This window comes from Myripristis murdjan, chromosome 9, assembly GCF_902150065.1.
Source record: "Myripristis murdjan chromosome 9, fMyrMur1.1, whole genome shotgun sequence".
NCBI lineage: Eukaryota > Metazoa > Chordata > Actinopteri > Holocentriformes > Holocentridae > Myripristis > Myripristis murdjan.
The window spans coordinates 7,747,275-7,763,275 of record NC_043988.1 but is presented as its reverse complement, the minus strand read 5'-3'; the positions used below and the strand labels follow the sequence as shown (position 1 = coordinate 7,763,275).

The 16,001-nt window shown below is 43.2% G+C and overlaps 1 protein-coding gene across 6 annotated transcripts in view; it reads right to left on the bottom strand.

The window, feature by feature from the left end:
* arvcfb (ARVCF delta catenin family member b) overlaps nt 1-16,001 on the bottom strand; it is a 237,752-nt gene that overhangs the window by 76,005 nt on the left and 145,746 nt on the right. For 5 of the 6 annotated variants that reach the window (XM_030059900.1, XM_030059899.1, XM_030059896.1 and 2 more), the window contains 3 exons: nt 15,468-15,626; nt 14,438-14,458; nt 6,294-6,934 (listed from right to left, as the gene is read on the bottom strand). In XM_030059900.1, coding sequence (XP_029915760.1) covers nt 6,294-6,934; nt 14,438-14,458; nt 15,468-15,593 — 788 coding nt within the window. In that variant the 5' untranslated portion in view covers nt 15,594-15,626. The remainder of the gene's footprint in view (nt 1-6,293; nt 6,935-14,437; nt 14,459-15,467; nt 15,627-16,001) is intronic. The other variant, XM_030059897.1, reaches the window with a different exon arrangement.

Here is a 16,001-nt window from a genome sequence, read left to right as displayed (position 1 = left end):
TATGTTAATTATGTGTTTTTACAGTTCTTCCCAGGCGTGCTGAGGAGGGGGGAGCCATCTCAGCTTGGCTGACAACATTAGTCTGTTGGTTTTTCTTTACACAAGCTTCGCAGAAACATATCGGCTTTTATGGCACGACTTTGTGCATTTTATTGCCACAGAAATCAATATGAGATGAACTGGGAGAGAAACTGCCCAAGCAATGTAACGAGATACTAAATCCCCTATTCAGATGGATGGAAAGAGGATTAATGTGGATGGAGTGAGCCGCGTAGCCAGTGAAAGTGAAGTTAGAGCTCTGCGTCCAAATATTGTACAAAAGGTAAACCAAGCTGAAAGGCTGCACGGGGCTCAATAGTTGTAGCAATCTTTGTGGTACAAAGTTTATCTATTATGTCAGCATATATAGACAAGCTGTGAATCTGTTCATGTGTCTTTTTAAACAAGTTTTCTTCAATATAAAAGGAGAACCTTTCTCATATGTATCCTATTTGAAGTGGTTGAGTGGCCACTCAGCCCCTCTGATGAAGCACTGCACCTAGATTATCATATACGATGTGGAAAGTGTTCTTTGCTTTTGTTTTAATCTCCTTGCAACATCAGCGGAGTTCGCTAACTAGGATAACATAATGAGTGCCAGAAAGTTTTAAAAGTTGTGTATCTGAGAGTCAATTTTGTAGACTAAAAGTGACAACCTACTCAACACAATCTTAATTGCAGTACAGTAAACCCCACATATGCTTCCCGTGTCTGTGTGGGTTTCCACCAGGAGCTCCGGTTTCCTCCCACAGTCCAAAGACACGGACGTCAGGTGACATAGAGATATTAAATCACTCATAAGTGTGAGAGTGTCTGTCTGTGTGTCTGCCCTGCGATGGACTGGTGACCTGTCCAGGGTGTTTCCCCACCTCCCGCCCAAAGCGTGCTGGGATAGGCTCCAGCACCCCTGTGACCCTAATTAGGATAAGCGGCTTGGAAAATGAATGAATGAATAAATGAATTAATGAATAGGAATAAGTTATGGATAACTCCTACTGGGTCCAAGCCTGCTTTTTAACCCACTTCTCTGAATGAGTGCTTCAGCACCGAGCTAAGGAGAAGATCTGCAGCAGTGTAACATGGTAATTTGACTCGGCATCATCGTTACAAATCATTTGTCTTTTTTAAGTTTTTTCCCCAAACTTGTGGAACATCTTAGAGGGCCACAAACCCTCATAACTAGCCTGCAACCACAGCGCAGAGGGAGGTGTCCATTACGAGCCTGATTACAGCACATCATTAAGGGAAAGACTGCTGCTCTGAGGGTTGAGGAAAATTGCTGCATGACAGACTGCATGGAAAGAGGGAACTTTGTGTGCGCATGCAGTGGTGGTTACTAAATGCTTACAGTGTACACTCTGATCTAAACACACACTCCCATGCTCAAAAGACATCGCACAGCTTTCAATTGTCATGGGATATTGGATATGACAAGGCAATGGGAGGCACAAATCACCCTCCAGAAGAGAGGGCATTACACAATCACAGTATCATTTCCATCGCATAGACATGCATACATCACATCTATCTCATACACACACACACACACACACACACACACACACACACACACACACAGACTTTCTCTCTCATTATCTCACATACTATCTTCCTCGCACACTTTTCTCTTGCTGTCTATATACCCCTCTCACCCACAGACACTGCAACACACACAGATGAGATGTACAGTTGTGCAGATCGGGGCTCATTTAGATCTAGGCCGATGCGGTGAGGCTTTGGTAAAGCGGGCGTCGCGAGGCTGAGTGATGGGAATGTCAGGATTTGCATTTAAATTGGCGCCATTGTGTGTACAGGGAGGGGTGTATTCACAGGATGTGAAAGGGCCCGCTGCCGCCAGACACGATGCTCCAAGCATGATTACAGCAGATCACTCTCCTCATGTTAATCGAGCTACTAAATGTCCTGTCTGTTTGTGTGTTTGTGAGAGCGCGCATCTGTGTGTCTGTGGACAGGCATATTTGTTCTAAGACAGAGAAAAATAGACAGAAAGACAGACAGATTGGTGGATGTATGCATATGGACAAACTCCAACGCACCATTATGCATCTGGATTCACCATCACATGCGCACTATTCTTCCCATCCTGCATCTTCTGTCAGTTACTTTCATCATTCTTCAATCATGGCCTTGCAGACCTTCTTCTTCAGCGGGCCCATAAAGGGAGATAAACTTAAAAGGATTAGAGGCTTGGGAGAAGATGTTTGCATCTCATATGTGCATATAACATCTCCGCAGTGCTTATGAGCTTTTCACTGTCTGTCCCCGCCAAACAGATTGCTCATTTTGAATTATGGGCAATAATTGTTTTATGATGCACAAGAGTCTTTGCGAGACAAAGAAGAAAGAAGAAGAGAGGAAAAAGAAAACATCAAAGCTGGTGTTATTTTTTATGTCTAGAGACTTTCTAATTTGTCGGGCTGTTTTGATGGCATTATCCGCTGTCACCACTGTTTGTTTTCATTCAATTAAAGGAGAGTGACATCACTCAGAAGTTTCCTCTGTAATGCTGGGGATGCTTCTGAGAAACCTCAAACATGACAGTGGGGAAATATAATATTAAACTGACTCTTTGGCTCTCAGTGAAAGCCCATTGCCTTGGCAGGATTGAGGAGGAGGAGGAGGAGGAGGAGGGGGAAGCGGAGTAGCTGGCTAATGTCAGATCACTTCTCTGGTCCGTTCCCTACAGAGATGACTGGATTAGAATGAGACATCCCCCCTCTCCATTAAGGGATGAGTGCGTGTGCATGCATGCATGTGTGTGTGTGTGTGTGTGTGTGTGTGTGTGTGTGGTGACCTGCTGGATGTGGCTGGGCAGGTGCAGCAGAGCAGGTCGCCCAAGGAGAGATGAGCCATTAGAGATTGGCTTAAAGACGCCCCTGTAGTCTGGCAAAGTTCAAAAGCAGCTATTAATCATGCTGACATGGACACTCACACACACACACACACACACACACACACAAACAGCAAGGTACTCAAGACACACACATTGAAACATAAGGATACATGTGTGTGTGTGCGCGCGCGCGCACACACACTTATGACACACACACACTCACTTATGACACACACACACACACACACACCACACATACAGTATGGGGAGGGTTTGGGAAATAAGGATTAATAGACGGAGAGAGAGAAGTGATGCTAGATTTAATCCTGGACAGGGATAAATTTACAAGAGACACACTCCCCTCTATCAGCATCTACATTTCTGTTGCCTTTGAGCAAGGCACTTAACCCCTGACTGAGTATGGGGCGCCATCCTTCAGCCTGGAGGGCCCTGGTTGAACTTTCCGCAGACAATTCAAACTTTTGAAATATCATGAAACATAATATGCAAATTAGATGCATTTCCATCCATAAACAGGCTTCCTGAATGTCACCCCCATCACTACGACCAGAAAAACAAGTGCCAAAGATGAAAAAAAAGCATTAATCTAAGGCACTAACAATTATACATCCCAACACAATGGGCACCTTACACATGAGAGTAATAGTGGGTATTATATTAAAGGGACAATCAAGGGAAACGGGTATTTTACAGCTACTTTGAATTGAGTTCACTGAGTATGAACCACTTTTTTAGTCTACATCATTATTTATTTGATCAAATGTCTCTAATGGTATTTGCCTCACAAGCTCTGTAATAACAAATAACATTACTGCTTCCAGAGAGTGTAAAAACCTTTTGCCATATTGAGGAAACTTTATCAAAATGTTCCTTTTTCCACAAGAGTAATTTGATACAGCATAATTCTCATAAAGATAAACCAAGCTAGAGACAGTGGGCCTGCCCTTGAACAAGGTCCTAAGCCCCTTACAGCTTGAGAGCTGCTGTTCAGCAGCTGACCTCTGACCATTCTCATGTTAATGAACAGTATGGTCTCCTGTTACTCCCCTAGGTCCCTGTTACAACTAATAGCCTTCCTACTCAACTTCTCTGATCAAATTATGGTTAGCCCAACACCCAAACACAACATATAATACCATTCACACACATCCATGACAGCTGGTGGGAGCTCATACTCTCACATTCACATCGACATGTTACCACGCATTTGAATTCCTTCACCCTTCTTTGTGCAAAATGGATCAACTCCACGACAGAGACTAAACAGATGCTCGGCACCGGTGCAGAAAAGCCATTTTCATACTAAACATCTTCATTTTTGTCGCCACATAATTGAGGGCTTCCAATGCAACGATAAGCTGTAATTAAACCACTTTAATTCCCAGATTCATTACAGCAGTTTGGAGTCGGCACTCCCTTCTTGGAATATTATTAATCGCGATATGAGAGCATGGGGAGACTGGGCACTAAGGGAGGGCTGATCTTTCCTGCATTCCTCAGTGAGGAATTCATCCACTCGCGCTGGTGTTTTTCAGAAGTCGTGCGGCTCTGATGTGTGCTCACGTGTCAGCCCCAGTGCATGGACAAGGGTTAGGGAAATTTTAGGGGGTTATTTTCTCCTGCAATTAGCCGGGCGGCAATCAGTCAAGTGCCAAATGATTTGTGTGTGTGTGTTTCATATGCTCGGTTCTGTGCATACATGTATGGGTGTGCGCGTGTCTGTATGGGTGCATGTGGCTCTTAGGGCTGTGTTGTGACACATGTAAGGCAGGCAACAAATTGCCTGTCACAGCAAGCGCCTTGCACCATGAAGATGGCAGAGTGACTCATTTTCTGAAGATGTGGATTTTTTTTTTATTTTGTGTGTGTGTGTGTGTGTGTGTGTGTGTGAGTGAGTGTATGTGTAAGTGTCAGAGGCATGCAAAGAGAATGTATAGGCAGAGACTCTGATTAGGCATCCACCATCAATTTGCACTTTCCTGCCTTGTGCTTGACAAACATCAATGCAACTCCCTATGAATCCAGCTAGGGTGTGTAAGTACATATGCCTGTTTAGGTGTTAGTGTGTGTGTTTGTGTGTGTGTATATATGCTTGTGGAGGCAGGATGGGAGGTTGAGGGGTATGTCAGTATACAAGCTTGATTAAAAAGGGTCCAAAAGCAAAACACAGGCGCTGTCAAGAAACTGAAGAATTCAGTAGTGCCTTTGAACATGACAAAAAGCCCACTCTTATACACACACACACACACACCCATTGCTGTTTCCTCACTTCCTGCCTCTCAACCTCCACAGCTCCCTTCCTTTAGTTCTGACATCCAGTTCAAGCACATTTTGCCCTCAGATGGGGGGTAGAAGTGCAGAGTACTTCAGTATGTCCACCTGCCACAGATCACCACTCAAAAAGTCTTTACAAAACACCTCCCACTATTTAATGTCAAATGTCTGCTTCAATTTACTCGAGAGTGGACATTTTTGGCACCCCTTGGGCACAACTGAAATGATTTGAAGCTATTTGGAGACAAGAGTCCACTCTGGGGTCTTATTGTTGGTGGCTGACTGGCTGTTCTCTGTCTGGTGAAGCCAGGGGTTACACACACACACACACACACACACAAAGGTTGCTCCAATAGGCAAAAATCTTAGAGACGGCTGACAAAAGCCTCCATTCCTCTACCACCCACTCTCCAGTTCTCCATCCTTGCTTCCCTCCTCCCTGCCTTCAAATCTCCATTGCTTATCGTTCCCGTCTCGTTACCTCTGACACAAACACATGTTCACTATCCATTTGCATAAAAATGGCATTCAAAGCATTGTTTCTGTGCACTTCCTTTCTTCTGCAAGTTGCTCAAGGAGAAGAGACATCTGTTTACTACTTGCACCCAATGTAATGTAATCTTTTTTTATGGGAGGAACAAGACAAGTCTTTATGGTCTCTCATCAACGGGCCTGCTCTCCTCCCAGACCAGGATGGTCTGTGCTCATGCATACAAACAAAAACTAACAGTCAAACATAATCACGGAAACATAACCTGTGTGTTATTGTATATGCACTATCACAACTTTCGAAATACCATCATCTGTAACAAGTTCCACTCAGCTGAAACCATCATAATGAGACAATTTACTAGGGGCTGTTAGTGCCAAAGTCAGAGACAGGCGTTCCCTTTGTGAACTTGAAAAGGTTTAAAACACTTTCAAGACATGGGAGAACGTGACATAGGAGACAAGGGAGATATGGGACATTACTTCCCAAGACACTAACTTTGTTTATATTCACTTTCAGAGTAATCTGTTTCCTGGGTTGATACTGCAAACCGTGTCCTTTTAAAAACAAACCCCAACCCTGTTTCCTCTTATGTGTCAAATCTGTGCTCCTCACCTGACTCGGGGCCCATCACGGAGAGGCTCCCGGTGGGTGCGCCCCCGGTTGGCACCCTGAAGAGTGCGCCGGTTGGCAGTGGAGTAGTCAGGCTCTAGCTCGTATGGTTCCTCCTCCTCAGCACCAAGGCTACGGCGATCATCCTCCAGGCCGTACGGCTCAGGCTGGAAGCGCTCGGGCTGTGAGCGGTTCAGATCCATGCTGCTGCTACCCATGGGCACCTGGGGTTGTGCCACATGGCCGTAGTCATCTTTGCGGATGGGCAGGGTGTAACTGTTCTCCGGCCGGTAGCTGTTGGGCATGTAGGGGTAGCGTGGCGGCCGGAAGTTGACGCCACGTGACAGGCTGCCGTAGTTGTCTGTCATGTCTGCATAGCCATCATGTAAGCCATAATGGCGGGCGTACTGACTCTCGGGCGTCTCACCATACGAGTCATTGTAGGAGTTGTTATAGGAGCGTGTCAGGGTGGAGGTGGCTTGGGGCGTAATGTAGCGCTCACCACCGTTCTTCATGTAGCGTCGATCAATGGAGTCGGTGTAGCTACCCAGGGGGGATGACCCCTCGGGCAGTGGCATGCCGTCGGGGCCCAGGGGCACCTGGCGCACCGTCCGTGTGGTCACCGTCTTCACCATCTTAGTCACCTGTAGAAAGGATGTGGAGACACTTGTCAGACAAGACAGGCAAGCAGGATTGATGATGTCAAAGAAAACCTGATGTTTAAAGCCACCTGACATGGCGCCGTCATGTTCAGGCTACGCAGCACACAGAAAACCATGCTGTCCACCCAGTATAGCCAAGAGACATTAGTTTCTTTTAGCTATCTGACTGATTCAGACATCGCATTAGAAAGCCACACAGTGAGAGGCTGACAAATGAAATGGAGGGAATAATTGATACGTTTAGGTTCAATCTCTAGATTAAAGCATGCATTTCAGAAACTATCAAAGAGAAAACCTCATCCAATTGTGTTAAAATCTTGTTAGATTTGAGGTCATGTGAGACTTTCAGTTTCTCAAGAATGTTGATGCATGTTGTTCCATGAAATTAAATTTTCATCATTTTAAATAAGACATGTTGAAACAAACAGCTCATTTGTCATTTGTTTCAACACGTCTTATTTTCCTTCTATTCAGTCAAGACTGCATACTCCCTTACTGCTGCAGATCACACAGAGTTAACATGATACCAGAGCAAAAACTGAAGCATCTTTATTTATTAAATAATGCATGGTACATTTAGCATGACATGGACTCTGGAAGGCAGATACAATTAGTGTGTTTTTGGATTAACATTACTGAAAGCTGCTATGTGGGACCAACATTCAAGATCTAATGTATAATTAAACAATTTTAGGAATTTGGAGTTAGGATTAAAAAAGTATGACTAAGAAGAGAATTCAGCAGCTGTGGTCTGAGAGCAACTTGGTGGAGGTGAATGCCATTGGCTGGTCACTATCCAGTTTTAAATTACATTCCAATACTAACAGGAATATTGATCTAACCCTAATGTACAGTTGAAAATGGCACTGTAGATGCTACAACAAAACAGCTGACATGACACAAAGGCTGTGAACTCGATCCAAATCCATAACGCTGCAAGTACATGGTATGCATCTTGGCTCACAGAGCCACTGGGGTGCTGCTGTAACAGAGCTATCTTGATGTGCTCGGGCTGCACTGGCCTGATTCCTCTGTGGTCCCAGAGGAGCAGCAAAGTGTCATGCTCTGTAAGGCTGGAGGACTGTGACTATCTAAAGCAGGGGTGTCAAACTGGTGCCATGGAGAGCCCAGAGGCTGCAGGTTTTCATTCCAACCAAAAACTCTACCAGGTGATTTCACTGATTAGTTCCTTCTCTCTGCTTAAAGGCGAGGTAATCGGTGAAATCACCTGTTGGAGTTTTTGGTTGGAATGAAAATCTGCAGGCTCTTGGCCCTCCATGGCACCAGTTCAACACATGTAATCTAAAGTGTAGAAGAGACCAAGCATGTATCTATCCCTGACTTCTAGTTTGTCTTAACTAAATAACACAACTTCCTGTGCTGTCCCAGAGGCTCTATGGCAGCAGCATTACAGACAGCATCTCCCTCTCCTCAGGTTCGCTGCCCATACAGAAACCAATTTGCTGCCCAGTGAATTCTGCTGTGGCCGATAATTGGCTATTTTGTCCGCGGCTATAAATTCATCTTCAAAATTAATGAGGTTGATGAAAATTAATCGTCATCTGCGGGGTGCAGGTCTGATGCAATTCGTGTTGTGCCTGACAAGGTGCTGCAGAGGTTCATTCCCACTCGATGGGCACAGACCGGCTGTGCTGAGTGTCTTGGGGGAGGTAAAAAAAAAAAACCAAAACGCTCTACTCACTGCTGTTTCTGATGGCTTTAATTTTAGAAACGAGCTAGTCGATAGCACTCTTAATGGCAATATACTTTCTCTTCTTTCCCATCAACATCATAATTTAGATTTTAATCAAGAAAGAGCAAAGGCATGTAACAATATCAACAAACCAACAACAAAGCATTAACCCTCACCACAGATGATGCCAAGAGCAAAAGCACAAACCACATATTGGCTGTTAAACACTGCATCCTCATTAACATGGTTGACACAAATAGAAATCTTGACTGGCCTCCTTTTTTGATTACACTCTGGCTGTGAGCTACACAACAAAGCCTATTTCAAGAACACCAAGGTTCACTTCCACTTTCTGAGCAATTACTGGGTAAATTAAGTTTGCTTCTGATGTCATTCTTTCTTGGCTTGGCTCTCTTAAAAACAGAGCTCATTCGTCTCATTCATAACTTGATCAAACATCTAGAGAACACATGTCCTTGTAATAAGCTTGCTTGCCCACTTGATTAGCGGTGCAAGGCTGCCATCCATTCCTTCGGAGATGGTAATAAAACACAAACTAGGCTAGTCTTATGTTTGTATCATGGTGCTTAATGCTAACCTCAAAGAGATGGGGCTACACATCAGACTCAAAATAAACATCATTGATTCAATCATATTTTGACATAATTTTTTGATGTACTTCCCTTCAGCCTCTAGTTGCGGTGCAGGGTCATCCAGCTAGTGCAGCTGGTAGGGATTATGGTGTGCTGAAAGATACTTCAGCATGTAAGGCCACACACTAGAACCCACAACTTCTCTAACCCCCAAACTTCCTCTTTATAATCTATGTATTCTCTTTATAATGTAATCCCCTAAATTAACCTTAACTAGCCAGTGCTCTTTTTGCTCTATGTAAATCAAAATGATTATTTTAAGGACCAGGTTAAGGACAAATAGAGTGTGAAATCACTTAAAAACTGCCTTTTCCTACAATTGGCTTTAAAAAATTGTCCTTGAAAGATACAAAACTGAAAAGGCCTAATTATTTCCAAAGGCAATGTTTGTTATATGATGAGGAAACACGTCGAAATCAACAATTTCCACTGTAATGGCAGCAAATCCGCTTATTTCATTCTGTTTTATTCTCTGACTGTCAAAGCAGAGAGGAAAGCAGGGTGCATGCTACAGCTTCCCGGCCTTGACGTGCCCAGCTGCCTTGTACTAACACGGCCTCTTAGGCGTTTTGCAAGGGCTGCAAAGGGAGCCATCACACAGGTTTCAAACACACTTTGATGTGTGGTGAAGTTCACAAGGCGTTAAACAGGCACGCAAGGGGAAACGAGAGGAGGCAAGGGACCAGCTTATCAGAAGCCCCTCTGAAATAGACTGAAGCAGGGTAAACAGGGCTAAAAGAGAATCGCTAAGATGCTGTGGAGCGTGTGTATGCCAGTGTATGACTGTGTGTATGTATGTATGTGTATTTGCACACATCTAAAAATACTATAGGTGTGCATGTGTGTGTATGTGGAAAGAGACAGCTCTAATGAAAACAGGGTTTAACAACCAGAGGCACTTAGACACAGGCCTAAACTGTTTACCATGGTTAAAAAGGGGGGAGGGCAGCAGGCGTCAAACTCTCCGCTTTACAGAGCTGTAAGGGTTTTCACGACCTATGTGGCATTCACTTTTAAAGAGAGCATAAGTAGACATGGTGGCTGGTTGTTAGTGGGAGAGAATAGAAAAGTTCAGGTTTTTAAGAAGCTTGCATGATTTATCAAAAATGTATTACATCAGTCCATTTGAAAATCACCAGCAGAGATAATGGAAGCAGAAACTGTTTGTGCTTTTGGCAATGCTAACAGAGGACTATGGGGCTAAAACCCATGTCTCAGAAAAGTCTTGATCAACCTCAGCTTCTTCAAAATCTGGAACTTGAGAAACGGGAAGGAGGTGAGGGAACAGAAACCACGGCAAACATCACACAGGGTATGATGTCGTTTACTGAGTCTGTCTCGGACGGGGTGGGGGTCAGATTAGGGACTGGGGTGGAGGTCCGAGTGTCGGGCTTGGATTCCATCGGTGCCAGGGTCTCAGTCACCATTACTGGATGGTAGGTGCGGCGGGTGATGGTTTTGACCACTTTGGTCACCTAGAGTTGGAGTACAGCACTCAGCAATGATGGGATAGAATGGAAATCACTGAGATCGCATTAGACTGTAAAACACACTGTCACTGTATGAATGTACATTAGACTTGTAGTGTTAGTTCTGTAGCAAACAGTGGACTTGAGGATGATGATACACTCCTGCATACTTTCTAACTGAATGGAGCAAATACCAATTTGAGAGAGGATACCAGAGGGTCCTTGTGTGCTCCAGTAAATATCATTAAAAATTATTTGCAAAAAAAAAAGTCACAAGACAAGAGTGTGTTTTAAGCATAAGAAGGCCTATGCTCTCTCGGAAAGAAAAAGGTCCAAAACCTGTTCTTTTTTCTCTGTTCTTCTCCTTTATTCTAAGGCAGCCCAGCGTCTTTCAGCACAGCTGTATCTGTTCTAGCTACTACTTGGCGTTTTGTTGAAAAGTTAATAACTAACCCCTCACCACTCAAGGTTGACTCCCTAGCGTGTGCAGTGTAGTGAAAGTGCTTTAACTTGTTTGTGTGGTCTGCCTCGACTCTCATTAACTCATATCCACAGGAAAGAGAAGGAATGCCGCTTTTATTGGTCCTACTGAGCTCTTTCAAAGACCATGACTGGTGTTTCACTCTAGCAGGCTGCCAGCAGGAACCAGGGCTGGACAACAGCCAAACGAAAGCATGCTAAGATGGGAGGGCGGACATGGAAGTAGGGCTGAACAATTAATCAAAATAGTACTGAAACTGCAATATGGCCACGTGCTATATCCAAATCGCAGGAGCTGCAATGTTTGACAAAACATTGTTGTAAATTAAGCAGTATGATGCTAGAGAGATGCTCTGGCCTCTTTTACAAATAGAAGAAAAGATGTTTGTTTGGCACAGACTCCACCAAAAATGACACCATCATCATTGTAAAAGCTTTTTCAGTGAAAATGACAATTACACTGCAAACATTATCATTCCCATTAAAATTGTGAATCATATTGCAATCTCAGTATCTCTAAAATCAATCACAATATGATATTTTTACCAAATTGTTCAGACCTATGTGGAAGCCCGCTTGGCTGAGAGTGTACATGTGCTTACACACATGGACACATGCCAGGGATGAGGCCTATTCACTTTCAGCTGAATCGATTCAAAACTTAAATAGAAACACCACTTCAATTGCGAATGAGAGACCATTCATTCTTGATTGCCAGTGTGTTAATATTTGAATTTTGAAGAAATTCCACCCCCTAAACTGACTGAATTTGTCAGCTGAGCCCTACCCTGACCAGTACACACACACAAACACAAACACACATGTACACAGAGGCTCTGCTGTCTTCCCACTGCCAGTGATCTACATCCTCATCCTCAGGGCCAATTTTTTCTGTTCCTTTCCCAGTATGGTGAGCACTGATCCTGCAACTTCTCAAGTGGCTAGAAATGTGTTTACCACATGAAAAATAAAAAAATAAATAAAAATAAATAAAAAATTTTCCCAAATCTTGAAGATGGGAGAAGCTTTCGTGTTTCATCTTCCTGTAGTCAGAGTGGGGATAACCATCAAGGGAAAGGAATACATTATCATGAACCAGTACGGGAAGACTTCTGTTCAGAAGAGCAGATAAATACATAAATAAAACTGAGTGTTGCTGTGAAATAAAGAAAGAGATGGGGAGGGTAAAAAATACAACACATTAAGGTGAGTGAGTGACAGAAGATACAAAGAGTTTTGGAGGAGGAAAGAGAGAAAAGAACAGATTGAGAGAAGAGGGGTAAAAATGACAAGGACAAGGGTCTCTTCATACATAAAGTCCAGACTGGGCCCAGCACACCCAGTCTGGACTTGGTCATGGCTTTCAGAAGTTCACCCTGAACATTAATATGCAGCTCTCCTCAAAATGACCTCCAGAAAACACCCTATCCCTCCTCCCTATTGCATGGCGGACCCTTAAAAGGAATGTCCTTCATTTTCCTTCCTTACAAACAAAGCCGTTGATTACTGTGACGTTTCACTTCATGTGTCTGTGTGTGTGTGTTCCTGTGTAAATTTGTCTGAAGGCATAAAACGTGTGTGTGTGTGTGTGTGTGTGTGTGTGTGTGGCCAATCCCCTTGCAGTAAACAGGCTGGAGGGCACCAGGCCCTCCCTGATGAGGGATTAGACCAGGCTTTTTAATTACAGTCTCACAGTCCCCAGAGTACCAACTCTACCCAGCACTCTCCTCTCTTCTGGAAACCTACAGCAGCCTGGCACTAACGATGTTACCATCCAAATGCCAAGCAAATTGTCGCAAAAGATTAAAACTGCAACTAGGCAAGATTTTTTTTATGTGAAAATACCTCCATCGTAAATAAGAGGATAGAATCCCCACAATTTGACACCCTAAAAATGTATTCTTTTTGACCAAATCAAATTTTAGTGTGGATTATGGTAAACGGCAGGAACTCTCCGCCCACAGGAAGTAGTGAATTGATACTTAGGAGCGAAATACAAACCATCTTGTAAACAGCATCAGGCAGTTGCTCCACCCTCTTCACTATCTCCGCCCCACCAGACGCCACACATTTTGGTCCAAGGTATTTGTAGTTTTCTGACTTGACATTACATTATTTCTTGATATTGAGGTCTTAAAAACTCAAACATTTATTTCTCTATTCTACACATTTATTCTACAATCTGTAGAATCGCCTAGTGCAACCTTAAATACAGATAAGGAGTGTTTCCATCAACTGGGTGCAAGCAGCTAAATTGGCTTCCTGTATTTAAAAAGAAACTACAAAAAACACCTTTAAGAAACACAGATTAAACTGATGCACTTCCATCATTTTTTTTTAATCACAAAGTGATTCCATTCAGGCTTTCTAATTTGAGATAATGCGATTTGCCAGAAGAGATTTCACTGGAAACCCAGTTAATGTGCAGTGTACAGCTGCCCACTGTCAAATATCACTAAAATAATTGAAATTCTTGAAGCATTCCTATAGGGACATCATAGAGATTTTATGGTGACCTTGAAATAGTTCAAAGGAACTGTTTTATCTCCCATGGTGCCAGTATAAAATTCCATTGGGAATAATAGTGTGTGCACGATATAGATCTTAATGTTTTTAACTTATTTTTAGCTCCTACAGGACCACCATTTTATACCTAGGGACTTGTGGCATGTCTTTGGTGCCCCCATGGACTTTATAATTGCTTCTTCAAACTCTGTGGTATTTTCTTCTATGGTATCATTTTAGGATTTCCTGTGGTTCAGTTTTTAGCCTATGTAAATTGTAGATTTTTATTTACATATTTGCATAACATCCTTCCAAAACCTATTACAAGAACACAAGTGTTCTTTTTTAGTGATGGAAGGAGAGAGAGAGAGAGAGAAGAGAGAGAGAGAGAGAGGGAGAGAGAGAGAGAGAGAGAGAGAGAGAGAGAGAGAGAGAGAGAGAGAGAGAGAGGAGCATGCAAAAGGAAGAGGAAGAAAAATAGAGCAAATGGGGCTTACCCCAAAAGGTGAAAGCAGCAAGCAGTGACTTCAGAATAAATAGAATTTTATATTATAGCATTGGCTTGTGATGCTGCAAAAATGACGCAGACTGTGTTGCACATCTCTGCAGTATATGGGCACACAGAAAATGGTAGCGTGGGCGAGTGGTGGTAAAGTCACATTGGCATAAAACAAAGTCCACTCACCTTCACGTTAGCCGACATATCCTTTCAGAGAAACAACAGAACACAAGTAGAGGGCGAATCAAGAAAAAAGCTTTTTAAGCACCGCAAAACTAGAAAAGCGCCAGGGGAATCGCCTCATAATAACACAATAGCCAAATAAATAAATAAACCTACAAGGGAGACCAAACCACTCTGGGCTGGAGGATTATGGGATTTAGAGTCCTTAAGGAAGGCAGTCTGAGAGGGGAGGTATCATGCTGTTTGGAAACGGTAATCCATTGCCATAATTTGAGGCAATATTCAAATGAATCAAAGGGGACTTCCTTGGCTTTTGCAGCTATAAACTCGCCAGTATCCCTGTGCCGTAACAATGCAACGTTATTCTTGGCTCTGTTTGAGGGGAACGACATGTATGCAACTTCTCAGGTATGATAGTAGGTACACGGCGCCATTTCAGCCCTGGAGATAAAACAGGGGCTATCAACGTGCCTGTAGGGCACAGCTAACCATCGTTCTTTTAGCATTAGAGAATCACAAACTTACAATTCTTACCACATGACATTTTCTTAATAAGAAACACTGGCTAACAACATTACAATGCTAAATATTTGATAGGATTCAGCTCATTAACAAACTAAATTTAGGTGATTTGAGTGGGCCTTGATGAATTGGGTACTGTTGCGTCTCTTTTAGGGTTTGACGGATACAGGTTTTAGAGGCTGATGTCGGTGCAGATAATAATTGATCAAATTTACTAACTGATGATGTTTTGTTCTAAAATTTTGTGCTCAAACTAAAAAGTTATTATATATAAAGAGGAGTAGCAATAGTATCACTGCAGCACCTCCATCATTTCAGCGGTGTACTGCAATAACTGGCTGACATCCAGCTTTTAATGAAAGGCAAGTATCAACCCAGTGCGTCACCAAACCAACATATCAGTCAAACCCTAGTATTGATACCTTGTGTTTCTATTACACATTTCACAGGACAAATACAGATTTCTGCCTGTATCAGCTAAAGCTGACGTTTGTGCGCCCATTGTCCTTACCTTGGTTTCTGTGCGACGTGTGGTGCCATCATCGGAGGTGACCACCGACACATGGGAGGTGGGGGTGCCCGGGTCCTCCTCTATGGTGACCGTCTCCTCCACCACCTCCTGGGGCTCCTGCATCATGGCCAGGGACGTGGCGTTACTGGGGCTCTGCTCCTGTACAGAGAGGAGGAGCAAGAAGTGAGGTGATTAGGAGCAAATAGATGTATTTTCATTACAGGCGTTCAACTGTGTATACAGGGATGTAATCAAAACACAGAGTCTAAGCAGGAGGAAAACAGCAAAGCTCCCAGGTAATCTTCCATTAGATATAAGATGAAACTTTAATGATCCCTGTGGGGAAATGAAGTCATTACAGCAGCAAACAATGAAACCATTTGGTAGAGAAAAATAGATAAAAGATAAGAGCAGCAGAAACAAGGGGTATTAAACATAATGCAACTAACAATTACAGCATGAGAACACAATAAGTGGAACTATATGAGTGACAGGTGTAAAATGCTTTCATGGTATGTGCAAAATAACAGCTCC